The sequence below is a fragment of the Coturnix japonica genome, chromosome 1, assembly GCF_001577835.2.
Source record: "Coturnix japonica isolate 7356 chromosome 1, Coturnix japonica 2.1, whole genome shotgun sequence".
NCBI classification, from domain to species: domain Eukaryota; kingdom Metazoa; phylum Chordata; class Aves; order Galliformes; family Phasianidae; genus Coturnix; species Coturnix japonica.
This window is the reverse complement of record NC_029516.1, coordinates 12,737,689-12,751,781: the sequence shown is the minus strand read 5'-3', so window position 1 is coordinate 12,751,781 and position 14,093 is coordinate 12,737,689. Positions and strand designations below refer to the sequence as shown.

General features: G+C 42.8%; 1 protein-coding gene across 4 annotated transcripts in view; it reads right to left on the bottom strand.

Moving 5' to 3' along the window:
* CDHR3 (cadherin related family member 3) overlaps positions 1-14,093 on the bottom strand; it is a 30,029-nt gene that overhangs the window by 4,825 nt on the left and 11,111 nt on the right. For 3 of the 4 annotated variants that reach the window (XM_015886988.2, XM_015886827.2, XM_032442384.1), the window contains exons 7-18: positions 13,895-14,043; positions 12,445-12,634; positions 10,986-11,154; positions 9,501-9,600; positions 9,255-9,353; positions 8,199-8,425; positions 7,138-7,309; positions 6,554-6,798; positions 4,550-4,731; positions 3,027-3,040; positions 1,334-1,365; positions 608-656 (exon numbers count right to left, since the gene is read on the bottom strand). In XM_015886988.2, coding sequence (XP_015742474.1) covers positions 608-656; positions 1,334-1,365; positions 3,027-3,040; positions 4,550-4,731; positions 6,554-6,798; positions 7,138-7,309; positions 8,199-8,425; positions 9,255-9,353; positions 9,501-9,600; positions 10,986-11,154; positions 12,445-12,634; positions 13,895-14,043 — 1,628 coding nt within the window. The remainder of the gene's footprint in view (positions 1-607; positions 657-1,333; positions 1,366-3,026; positions 3,041-4,549; positions 4,732-6,553; positions 6,799-7,137; positions 7,310-8,198; positions 8,426-9,254; positions 9,354-9,500; positions 9,601-10,985; positions 11,155-12,444; positions 12,635-13,894; positions 14,044-14,093) is intronic. The other variant, XM_015886905.2, reaches the window with a different exon arrangement.

Here is a 14,093-nt window from a genome sequence, read left to right as displayed (position 1 = left end):
AGATATGTTTGTTGAAGGCCCATTTTGACTGTGTGCCCCATTTCACCAGCCCCCCTTTCTCCATGCTGGGGCCCTCAGCTGCCACAGTTTATCTAAAGGCTATCACTCTTCCTTGTCCTCTCCAAGCAGCTATGCTCAAGACCCAGAGAAATGGCAGTGATGCCCTGTTGCTCTCTGGAGGAGGTTTGCGCAGGAGCAATCAGCTCGCCCATGCATCCAGGGAGCAGTTTGGGATGCACAGCCTGTACACCTGCAGTTACATCAACCTGTGGTTGTTTCCCAGACAAAGGGAGGACAAAACCATGGAGCTGTGACAGCAGCCAGGGAGGGGACAGGAGCTGATTCCTCCTCTCCTCCCACCTCCAGCAACCAGACCCATACATGTGGGTGAGCAGTGAATAATCTGACCGTTGGATGTGGGTACATTCCTCCATTAGAATTGTTAGTAGGGCACTCTCCTGCTTTTCATTGTGAGATAGGGCTCCTGCTCTCCTTGGAAACAGCAGACTTGAAGTACGTAAAGCAAATGTCGAACTGTATTTAAATCAATTCATCCAGTTTGTTTCTGGCCAAACATTCATATTCAGTGTTAATTGCTTTTTATTACCTGGGTCTCTGGCTTCTCCATCAAATACAGTGTTGAGTTTTATCATTTCCTGTGAAGAGAGACAAATTGTGAAATGAATCCTGTGAATTAGTTGAGCAAGGAAAGCAGTGACTTGGAAATGTTGACCTACATGGGTGAAGGAGGATTTCTATGACCTGCATGTCGCATTCCTGTAGGCTGAGTTTAATTGAAACTGGCAAGGAAATCCATTTGTGGTGGAGGGTGTTGCTACTAGATGTTCAGAGAAGTATAAAGGTCTGACATGCACCGTACCTCCACATGTGCAACCACAAGAGCCTCACCTCCACCCAGGGGGAGGTTGGGAATTCCCTCTGCAAAGAACCTGGCGAGGGAGGGTGCAATAGTGGGAGCACATTTACAGTCTTTATACCATTACAGCTATCTGGGAACAAAGAAAATCACTACAGTATTTTGGGCACAAAATAGAGAGTCTCTCTTTTGGCACAAAAGAGAGGCTGCATGATCTGGCACTTGGAAGCAAAGGGGTCATGATGCAGGAGAGCACCACCACACGTGGTGCTGCTTCCAGATGAGGAGGTCTGTTGCAACACTACACTGTTCTGTATTTAGGGACAGTCCTTTTTCTTCCCTTACCATCTCAACATTGTCTTTGGAAAAGAGTCATCCTTCACAAAAAGATGAACGTATTTCATGATGGGGCTCAGAATAAGACTTTTGTTTTGTTCTGAGGACAGCAGTACTCACCAAAGCCACTTCTTTCTTAGGTTTCTTCTTTTCTACAGAAAAGGAAATGCACATAGCAAAGAGTCAGATTTGGCAAAGAGTCACCAGACAGTGACTACAGATACTGCACTTTTATCCCCCCTTAACAGAGATTCTTAGTTCCTAACTTCTCAACTTTCTCAAATGAGCCTGACTGCTTTTCACAGGATGATCCCTAACGCTACTTGAAAAGCAAACACCTTCAGAGTGTTTTAGAGTGAAGATCCACAGCTGCCAATGACTAATCAAAATCCATACATTGAAAAGTCTTATTCCTACAATAATGAGCAAATAACAATGGTTTCTTAAGTAAAATATCCTTCCTAAGTAATAAGAACAGATACAGAAATACAAATATGTTCATTATTACAGCTCATTCACATCTTTGTTCCATGAATAACTCTTTTCACATATGTTGCTCCACACCACCACAACTGGGGATTTCTGTGGGGTGAGATCTCCCCACCTGGCCCAGCCATCACGGGTCTGTGCACCACATACTACCCCTTCAAGGCATATTTTGAGGGCTCAGGTGTTGTAGGAGCTCAGACTGGCTTCCTACCAGCAAGCAAATCATCCTTTGGGGGATATCTGAACTACAAATGTAGATTGTTTTGGTTTTTTTCCATGAGTGTTTGTACCTGCAAAGCCTGTGCATTCAAACATTTGGAGACAAACCAGGGAAGTGCTGCATATCCAGTCAAGTCAAATGCAGACTGAAGAACAGTTTGGTTATGTGTGAATTCACCATGCTATTAAATCATCCCAAGTGCAAACAAATGTCGTGGTGTCTCAGCAGCACAGCATTGTGAATGATACCCAACTAGTTGCTGTGATTTTATCTCACCAGTTTGTTTCATGGACATCCTTTGCAGAACAGCTTGCTGGCACCACTGGCTTTTGCAGCTGGGTATGCAGTGCTCTGAGGCGCTGTGTTGATAGAAAATCTATTTCGTCTGGCCTTCGGGCCTTTCTGCCAGCTCTTGGGAACCAGTGTTTTCAGAATACACCAAGCATCGCTTTTTTGGAATCTGGCCAATGCTGAAAAGCCTCAAATTGGGCAACCAAGAGAACAGTTGGCTTTGTTGGGCTGTGTTAGTCGTGGCTTTTTCAAGCTGGGAGATACTATTGAGTAGAGGGAGTTATGGGTTCTTAATGAGATGGTACAAACCACGCTTGCTAGGGGAAAACTAATGGGTCTAAAAAGAAGAAATGTGCTTAAAAGCACCCATTTAAAAAACGCCTATTTTTGTATGTGTAACCTATACCCCTGCTAAGTGATTCAGACCCCTGCAAAGGCACCAGTACTTGAAAATAAATCTTCATGATGCCAGCGTGAAATGAAAGGGGTTGGAGAGCAGGGAAGGTGGTTGAAGGTGCTGATGAGGGATGGAATTATTTTTTTAAGAATCAACACATGAAAAATACAGTGACTCTTTACCATCCATGCCAGAAAACCAGACTATTCTGAATTTGGTTTTTGCCCAATAGTTAATAGACATGAATACTGCAAGGACAATGACATCACTTAGGCTGGCATCCCACCATCAGCCACGGTGTTTGTGAGTACTTCTGTACTGGAGCAAATGTATTCGTCTAGAAATGGGTTTGCAAATTTTATGCACAATGGTAAACTTAGTGTCATTGAGAGGCATTAAAATAAAGAAGTACACACCTGGAGCATTTATCCTGCAATGAAAAGAAGAGCGAGAGATGCTGTTAACAAATGTCTTAATTTCCCTGCATAAAGGTATCATGCTTCACTCCCTTTCACTTGGCAAGAAGGATGCGTTTCCTTGACTTCTGGGATGTGCTTGATTGGTTTGGTTTATGTTTCTGTTTTCACTGAATGCCTGCTCCATTTAACACTGTTCCCAAACAGCAGAACAGCCCTGAGTGTTGCTCTGACACCTCTCCAAGAGGGAATGATAGTGAAAAGATATGCTCTTATTGATGATAGCATTATAGATCTATACAATCTGGAAAAAAATGTATGTTCAGACTTTCTCATCTTGTTCCATCCTATGAGGAAGGTCAATTTTTTTGATCTGCTGTGCTCAAATAATACTTTTTAAATATATGAAAGATTGTAAGCATATGTGAAAATATAAGAATTGCTTTTTAATGGGAAAGCCTGCCTCCCAATGAATCACCAGCTCTATTAATAAATAATAACAATGGCCAGGCTATATGCTCCTGGATTCATTTCTCATTTTTATCACAAGTTGCTAAACTCCTTGCACACATCACTTGAATTATAATCACTGTCATATATTACCTTTTTATGTTTGCTGTAATATCCAAAGGTACCTCGAGTCCCGAGAATACCTACATAAATCCTTTTCAAACCCCATGAAAGAGCTCTTATCTCTCTGTTTGTGACAATGCCACTTTGCAGGCACCTTGGCTCCCAGCAGCCATCTCTTGCCACTCAGAACCAGAACTGTTCAGAGTGGCTTTTGCCAAAAGAGAGCACCCAGAAGTACTGTGAAGCTCCATGGCTCAGAGCCTTGCAACGGGCCGGGGGAGCACTGCACGAAATCTGCTAAAACTTTGCCAGAACAGAGAATTTGGCATTAGTGCCAACATTTGAAGCAGCATCCCAGCAACGTGGGTGAGAAGGAGGAGCACACATGGTAGCCACCCTTATGATGGGCATGGAGTGTGCCTGTAGTTTTCCTCAACACAGTCAGGTGCAGACTCCAGTTTTGCCTTATGAGTTTAGCTGTCATTAGAGGCCATAACTGCTACATCAGCTATGACCTTCTGCTAACACATTTGCTCAAATATTATCAAGTCCATGCAAAACAATCCATGGACATGTTCTGTTGATGTGTTAAAAACAAACATTAGAATCATAAAGCCATAGAATTATTATGTTTGGAAAAACCTCTAAGATCACCTTGTCTGTCCACCTACCACCAACATCACTCACTAACTTCAGTGCCACATCCACATGGTTCCTGAACACCTTCAGGCACAGTGACTCCCCCACCTCCCTTGGCAGCCTGTGCCAGTGCCTCAACACTCTTTCTGTGAAGAAATTATTCCTAATATCCAACCTGAACCTTCCCCAGGTGCAACTTGAAGCCATTCCCTCTCATCCTATCATCCTATTGTCTTATATTACCGCAGCTTTGCACTAACTGCAGCAGAAGGCATATGGCTACAAAACACTCCCCCAGGATTCTCACTCACAGAGGTGTGCTGTCGGCTCGGGGTGCAGGTGGGCAGTGGGCACAGAGCCACCTGGCCAGGAGGTTCCCCAGGTGCCCCAGCAGTCCCAGGAGCATCAGGCCTCCCAGCGTGGTGACAAATGGCACGTACCACGCTGAGTCCAAGTAGAGGTTCTCCCTCTTTGTCACCACTGTAAAGCTGGGCTGTTAAAACAAGATAGGAAACGTTTCTTAGCGCTGCATTCCTGTACAGCATAGTTCTCCTGGATGAACTTCTGCACTCAAGACACCTGGTCCAAGGTGCCCCAGGGCTCCGCTCATGATTGGCAGAGGCAGATAGCATCTGCTGGAGGTGGTGATTCATCCCAGTACCTCTCTGTGAAGACCAGGGATAATCACAGGCAGTGAAAGAGAGCCCACCCACTTTGCTGCTTCCAGATTGTGTTTCACTGTCTTATATTAAAATAGGCATGCCATGGTGGGGCTGAAAAGCCTCAGATTGCTTGAGCAGCTGTGATCATGCTGTCAGAGAGTTTAGAAGTTCAGGGAATACTGCCATTATCAAGATAATGGTTTCTCATTACCTAAGGCAAAACTGGAATTAGGTCATCTTCATTGCAGTGATCATTCAGCCCCCTTTGTAAAAGGAGCTGAACCCTGAGGAATTGTGTTATTGTACAAAAATAAGTGAAATTTCTTTTTTTTTCCCCCATGAGTTGCTCCAGAGGGGAAAATCACATTTCCCAAGCAGCTGCAATCTCCCACATCCTCCTTGTGCCAGGAGACACAGCTCTGAGCCGGCAAATCTCTTGGTGCTAACAGCTCGTTCCCTGGGGTCCTGCCATGAGACTATCCCTGTACAGATCAGAAATTGCTTGTTTGCTCTATGGGGTTACTACATGGTGTGGTTCTATTCATTCTTATCATCTACTGAAGTGTTTATTAGATTTCCTATAGGCCATTTGTAATCACGTCGTGTGTGGAATTTAGTGGGATATCTACCTGTTATCCATCTAAGGACACCTTTCAAACAATGGCACACAGCTGAAATGGGTAATATCTGTAACAGTTAAATGGAAGAGTTTGAAATGAGGTGTCAGTGTCTATTGTCAGTCAATGGGGCTGAGTACTGATCAGCACAAGGATGGGGACAGACTGGTCTGTGTCTCTCCGACTGCACTGCTGCAGCAGGTAGGAGGAGAGCAAGAGCTGCTCATATCCTGCACCAGCCTGGAAATAAGACAAGATGCAAAACCAGTGAGTCAGAGCTTCCTTGGGATGGATGTGCCAAGGAGCAGGTTGTATTATGGGGATGCTGGTCTGGGTGTAAAGTCAGAATACCAGCCGTGGATCATTATGGGACCCAGGAGCTCAGGAAACATCCAGCCCACCTGTCTGGTTCTCCCTGTCTGAAACGTGCTCAGAACATGCTGAGGATCTGCACAACTGCATCAGTTCCTGGCAGACAGCTTGAACTTTCACCTGAGGGTGACCTCAGGGTGGAAAAGTGTCCCTTGTGAATGACAAGGATTTCTTGGTATTATTGTCTTTGCTTATTTTGGCTTTGGTAGGCACATAGTAATGCATACCACTGCTAAAGAAGCACACAGAAGTACAAGGATGCTGGAGTAGCAAATAGCTTTAAAAAAGAAGTAGTGCATGAGGCAATTTCAAGGTACCAGGCAAAGGTTAACCCCTACTCTTTCCCTTTTAACAAAGCTGTCAAAATATTCAACTTTCCAGTTACGTGGTGACAGCAGAGTGCCTGGTCCTTTTTACTCTTTTTCTTTTTAGAGACTACAGTGCAAAATACTTGTTACAAATGTGTTCCTGGAGCCAATCCCCCATGACACCAGGCAAATCAATGAACATTCAATTCAGTGTAAGAACACAAAGCTCAGTGCTTTCTAAATGTGGACTCACTGTAGGGTTTTGCTTTCCTCTTGCATACGTCTACCCTCTTCAGTCTCATGCAGATTAACACATGAAAGAAATGCAGAATAGGCATAATTTTCAGTGAACTTACCGTCGTGGTAGTGACAGTTGTTGGGTTTGGGATAACTCTGATGCTTAAAGTCACTGTTCCAGTTTTAACTAGGTGTGTAGCCTTGTTCTTGGCAGATAATAAATTGTCGTCTGTTATATAGACAAGCAGCCTGTAAATCCATTTTGTATCAAGCCCACTCTCATAGTCAAAGGGAGATGCAAGAATCAGCCGAGATGTGTTGGATCCAGCCACTGGTGAAAAGGTAAAATGATTGTTCATGTTGCCTGCAAGTCACAGTAATGAACAAACAAACAAATCATCAAAAAAGGAAGAAAAGTGAAGAAAAATCACAGGTTAAATTAAACACATGAAGCAAGCAAAAAGATTGGTGTCTATTGACAGCCTTCTATGGATCACTTAATGCCCATGTAGTGGTATGGGTCCTTGATCTTCTTGATATTGTGTAAAATCATATAAGTAAGTAAATCATAATGAAATCACAATTAGCTCTCCGTAAGAAGCAGCACAAAAACTGCACTAGATTTTTATTTACAATTCAAATTGTGCCATTGGTGTTTAAGCATTTTTGCACTGTTTTCCGTTCACACACTGTGACACAGTACCTTCTTTAATGAAGTAACGGAAAGACCTGGGATCAGAATCACGATCTTGACACTGAATCCTGAAGCCATTGACATTGGTACCTACTGCTAAACTAACTGGGATTTGAAATGAATAGAAACTGGGTGAACAAATGGGTTCTTCATCATTTACTTCCAAAACATTGACAGTTACCTGAAAGGAAAGAATAATAAAAGCTGAAAGTCTTCCACTGTATCAGGTCCAAATTTTATTAACTTCAGAAACTATTTGGCTTTGCCAGTTTTGCTCTTTAAATCAGCAGCAGCTGAAGAGCAATGAACCTCTCTTCCAAACTAGATTCTACCAGAAAACATAAATGTTCATTTGACCTTTACTTCTTCTTGCAACCAGCACTCTTTTGGGAACAGGTTCCTTAACTTGAATCATGCTCCAAAACCGCAGGGTTTTCAATCCGATGTGTCTGACTGGTTGAATTACCTGAAGTGTGTTATAGTAGAAATGATAAATATTCCCAGGTATTCATTAAACTTCCTTTCCAATGTCTCAAGTTGCTGAACAGTAATGGGTTTTGCTTTTTAGTACAATTTAATAATTCAGAGCAAGATCCATGCATGGGAGGGATGAAGATTCCTTATAGACTGACCATACCAGTGAAAGAGGAATGCTGCTAATGGCTTTCTGCATGTCTGGAAGCACCCTTGTTACAGCAGATCTGCTCAATGTCAGCTGGTGTTATCTGGTTGAGAGAAAAAGCTTACCACTCTCAAAGGTCTGCCCCTTTGTGTTTGTTGGATTTTAATATATAACAGATAAACCTGTCACGATTACAAGTTCCTGATGCTATGTTTTCCTTAATGACTGCCTTGAAATATTACAGGTGATAAAGAGATTAAGTACCTCCTTCCTAGAGTCTCCATGGGTGGTACTTGGATGGAATAGAAAGCAGGTCTAGTACCCATCCACCTCCCACCAGATGTGAACAAATAAAATATAACATCATGACAGAGGATTCTTAAAGTGTTCTTGTCAAGAAGAAAGACAAGGGTAGACTAAGGAGGAGAAGTAGAGCGGGTTTACTCACAGATGCTGTTGCAGTCTTCTCTTGATCCGAGGCTTGCACTGTGAAAAAGTGTTTCTGAGTTGTTTCATAGTCTAATCTTGCTAAAATCTTCACATCTCCATTACTTGGGCTGATCCAGAATGCGTTTGTGTAATCCTTGGTCCCTCCTCCAGCTATAATGGAATAAGTGATGACACTGGGTGGCCAGTCTGCATCGCTGGCAGTTACTTTTCCAATAGTGGATCCAACTACGAAGAAGAAAATTCATATTTCATTAACATTTTAAACTTAGGGGAGAGGAATTATAGAATACTTGCTCCTGCCAAAGCTTGATAAAAGTGTAACTACATATTTGCTTTAGAATTTTTCACCCCAAAGAAGTAAAACGAAGGCATAAGAAACACTAGTTGATCATGTTAGATATGGTTCCCCATGTATGTGTCTGCTAACAATAAATGCCACAATGCAAGAAATCTGTAGAGAACAACAGCAGAAGTTCTCTGGTGGCAAGGGCCACCCCAGAGCCTGACACCAACACACACTAATTACCTCCAGTGTCCAAGCACTGGCTTGAGTTGGAGGAACTCCTCCAGCCTGAGGAGCTGTGCTGCCTGTTGGAGCACACACTTTCCATCCAAGCATCCCTACCCCACTCTGCCTCTCAGGTGAGCTGAGTCTAAAGGGATGGTGGGGTGACAGTTCAACACCATGCCTGGGCCAAGGGAGTCCTCCCTCATCTGTACCACGGTCTACAGCGGTTTCTTTGCACTATCGCTGTCCTTCCAAAACGCTAATTTAGCAAGAGCAGAAAGACAGTCTAAAACAAGAAATCTAAGTTCAGTTCCCAGCTCTGTCCCAGATTTTTTGTGTAATTGCTGAATTTGTCTGTGTCTCGATTTCTCTCTGCACAATTGGAGTTCTTGCCAGTTTTGTCTATTTAGGGGTACTAGGCAATTGTATAGGACCCCATTTTTGAACAGGAGCTTTGAGCCATTCTCCTCATTCAAATAAATGAAAATATGTTTGCAGCAAAAGTGTATGACGCTGTTTCTACCATGCAGGTGCTGCTTACTGTACCTTTAGTAATTTCTGAAACATTAAACTCATATGATAGACTACTGAAGATTGGAAAAAATTCATTCACTGGCTTGATCCTGATATAAATGTAAATGGTATCTGGAAATGTAACACAAGATGAAATCATGGTTAAGTATGGCTGTGAATTTTTCTCATGCATATATTCAAAATACATATGGCATTCCTCTCCCCATGCTGTTACAGCACAGGAAAATATTTTTTATAACGTGCAAAAAGGATACTTGCTTGAGTAGTTAGGAGGGGCGATATCTTGCACCCTGACAGCCAGAGAATAAACTTCAATTCCTGGAGTAGATGGATTTTCTAAGTCAATGCTTTCAGTCATCTGAATTAAAAAGAAACACAGTTGTGTTTATACTCTCTTACATGAAGTCACAATACACGCGATGGCGATCAGTTTTCTCAGCGTTCTGGAGATGTGGTCTCCCTCTTGAATACCCAGAATAGTCCCACAGGAGTACAATGGGCTATAAATCAATTGAATCTGAGTGAATCTCAGGCTTTCACGTTCATGGTTTGGCATCTCTTGACAATTCAAAACGCTTTCCTTCTGCCTGTCTTCCCTTTAAGTGCAGGAACTTGTATCATTTGAGCAAAAGGTCTTTGCCTTTTACCTGCTTAATTCCGAGTGCATGTAATGATCTGGCTCTTTATTATGCCCTTTGTTGGCTCAACAAGAGCCTGTGATTGCTAAATAGCAATAGTTACTCCTTCAGCTCAGGCCTGCAGACCTGTATTAAAGGTATCGGGTTCAGCCACAACTGTTTATCCAGGAACCAAGTAGCTACTAAACAGTGGCTCATAGTGAGCTTTAAATCCTAATCTCCTGAACTCTGCCTCTCTGCAAGAGCCTCATAAACACTGTGGCAGCAAGATTAAAGCGCAGGCATCCACTGCTTTTTGTCTATAGGAAAACTCCCAGAGAGATGGGACACTTCAGATAGCCTATTACATTACATGAGCATGGTGATCAAAGGGCTGACAACAATCATATCCTGTGCAGCACTGAAAATGCCTTCTGTGCTGGTAGATGCAGCAGCTAAGGATGGTGGCCATTCACATACCTGCTTCTAATAAAAAACTAGCGTTAGTCATACAGAATCATTTTACTGCTCCTATCACATCTTTGCTGTTCAGGCAGATTGCCTGTGCACTCACTACACTTTGTGGGGTTTCTTCTTTTCTATATTTGTCTGTGGTTCTTTTTAAAGCAACAAAGCAGCCGTCACTGCACACGTCCAGCAGCTGGCGGGGATTCTGGCGAATGCAGATTTTACAGCAGCTATTAGCATAAGGAAGTCATATTTTGACACATCAAATCACATGCAGTACAAATCTCACCATGCTTTTGTGAATATTTACCACATTTACCATATTGCAGTCCTTCACAGTGAAGACAAGGATCTTCCATGATCTAACATGAATAAATAGGTACAAGATGACATCAGATTGCTTTGTTTAACTATTTCAAAGTTGGTGCTTCACATGCCCTAAAAAACTACTTTTCTTCAGTCCTACCTGGCATTTTGATTTAAAACAGCCCTCTGTTCTCCAGGCTCTGTAGGATCCATAGAAACTGTCCTATTAAAGGGTCTGCTGCTTACATCTCATCAGAACAGTCATTCTCACCAACTCAATCTGACCTTTGTGAAAACTCATAAGACACTTTCAACACTGAGACCACCTGACTTAAAGCCACAAATGACTGACCACAAGTCTTCCAGACTCAGCAGGATCCAGAGCAAAGTTGTTGCTTCCAAAACCGGATAATCCAGTGAAACTAAATAGATTGTTTGGTGGATCAACATCAACATCTTTACAGCTGTTTCTGAGATCAAGAAGAACTATCCCAGCAGTAGTATTTTCATTTATCTCTTTCCTGTTTAAAAGAAACATTTCCCATCAGTGCTCCTTATATTTCTCCTCTTGAACTCTTCACATACCCCATGCCAAAACACTGACTTCCATTTATTTTCTAAGTGAAACCCTAGATCTAAATAGACAACAGCTGATGAAGCAATCTAGAATTTGAACCATATGCTGTGGTGGATAACAGCCCTGTGTAATGGGCAGCACACAGTTTGTCAGACCCCAAACCAAGACCTTGAAAATCCACTGAACTGCAGGAGGCACCATGAGATTTTAATGCTCAAGGTTATTTCAACTCCTAATTTGTATTTTAAAACACCTTTACAACACTCCTTTCTTCATCATGTTATAATGTTTCCCTGATGAGAAGTTCATTCTTTTCTCCTTAACTAATACCTGGACCATTCTGCTGCATTGTAAAGCTGGTGTTTCTGGCCTTGCTGTTGACATTGATGCTCTCAGTGACGCATGATGGAATTGCTAATAAAGCGTGCTGATTTTATCTTAAGACAATGAAATAAAAGAAATAAAGAACTAACTGAAATGTCATTATGCCTTGATGTTTCCTTGTACAATCCTTATATATAGTCTCTCATTTCCTCCCCAAAGACTTTTGCCTCATTCAGATGAAAGTTTGAGCTCAATGGACCACAGAGACTGTTGTGTTGTTATCGTGGACATTGTAACCAAGCAGCGCTCTGTAGAATTGGATTCTCTTCCTGCTAGTCCATAAAACTATATGATTTAAATGCAAAACATTTATCTTAGCCAGGGAGCAAACAATCTAAACAGATCCCACTAACCAGGAATGTCTCACTGCAGAGTCCTTGGCATGAGATGCTGGATCTTTATTTGCAGAACAGTCCATCTACCTACCTATGCAGTGCTGTGCTCCCCACAGCATGGGCACATCCAGCACTTCAGATGGACAATTTTGACCTCATTCTGTCTGTAAAATGGAGATAATGCCATACCCTCATCTACAAACATAAACCAGCTGATCATCATAGAATCAGAGATTCTTTAATATTGGAAATCCTTAAGATCATCTAGTCCAGCCACCAACCTCTCCCCACCATGTCCACTAACCATACCCCTCAGTGCCACACCTCCATGGCTCTGGAAAAGCTCACAAATGTCTCAGAGAGTTCAGAGCCATAGCAAAGTGCAAGACTAGATCACTATGCGCAGACATATATGACAAGAGGCTCTGAGATCTGAAGACCCTAACTGATGTGCCCTAAATTGGGCACTGGGCCGTGGCAGCGAGGCAGTATTAAGGCAATAAGAGCATCGATACCTGAAGGTGGAGGGATTGCATTCTGGTGGGTTGTCATTGATATCTCCAATGATGACTGTGATCTCCATTTCACTGGAGTGCCCCCCATGAGGACTGTCCTCCACCCGAACTATCACGGAGACATTGGGATGGAGCTTCAGGGGAGGGACATCGCGGTCCATTCTCCCAGTCACCTGCAGCACTCCAGTTGCTGGGGGTAAGCAGGCAGCAGTTAGATTCTCACCCTCAGGGGAGGCAGTAAACACTTGTGGGAGGACAGGATAGCACAGCAGACAGGTAGCAAGCTGAAATCTTCTGTTCTCCAGAAATTATGGCCGGTTTAATTACTTTTTTAAATGATCCAAAATGGCTGTGATTGTTCTGTGTAAGCCTTTCACAGATAAATACCCACTGCTCAAAAATACGCCTTCGGCAACCTCAGCAGAGGGCTTGGGAAGCACTTGGGATTCATTACACTCTTAAGGAAATGGTGCAGGTCAGAGCTGAGTGCACTCACCAAGCAGCAAGCACAATGAGCAGGCCATGCCGTCCTTGTTCTCTAGCTACTAAGATGGCTTCACTTTCTGCTGTTGTATTTCAAGCACTCTTCTGCACCTCTAAATCTACTCATATATCAAAAGCTCTGCTCTCAGCTCTTGTCAAGTACTCAGCCATTCAATTAATTACTTTTTCAATTCTGTTAGACTGTCCAAAAAGGAGAAGATTGTTCTGGCCGAGCACAATACTGTTGCCAGAGTACTGAGGAGATAAAGGAACAATTTATATATCCCCTGCCTTTTGGGGTATAATTGAGAGGGATAATAGCAATACACAGCCAAAGGGCACAGGGAATCCAAAACATGTAAGGATCTTCTTGATCTCCCACAGCACTGTGCTGAGTGGCATATTCTACCACTGTGATAAGCATCTTTAAAACAACAGTAGACGAGAGGCAGAGCAGTCGCTGAATGTCAACTATAGGAGTAAAATCCTCAGGACAGATATAGGTGCACCCCAGAGAGCAGGGGGACATGGAACCAGCATGTAGGAGATGACTCTTTAGAATGGTCTCACCCAAATATGAGCATGAACAGAGCCATGAAGCTTAGCAGCAGTTTTCACGCATTACAGTACTAGAGCAGATTTCATGTAGGGGAGAGCAAGCTGTGGTCTAAGTACTTGCAGCCATTGCAAGAGCCCCAGAAGTCACTACAACTGTTAGAGAAAAAGGCAGCTGATTCAACTTTCACTCAAGGAATCATCCATCTCCAGTCACCTTTGGTCTACTTTCTTTAAGAAATTGTATTTAATGTTAGTCAGCTCATGGAAGAACTTGGTCCTAGAAACATGCTGAGCATTTCTTTATTACAGGGACAGACACTAAAGAAATTCAACACTCGGGCAAAAACATCTCCTGTGTGGCCACTCTCTTTTTTGGGAGAGTCAGAAGGCATGTTTTTGTTTGTCTTACATGGATTTATGGAGAAATATGTGTCAGAGGACTGGATGCTGTAGAAAAGTCTGCTGGGAGAGTCTTCATCGTCAGGATCTTTAGCTGTTATATTGGCAACAACAGTTCCTGGGCTTTGTTCCTCGGGAATCCTGTAGATCCGTTGTTTTCTACAAGGGAGAACAACATTCATTCAGCAAAAGGCATGTCTGTGTTTGCA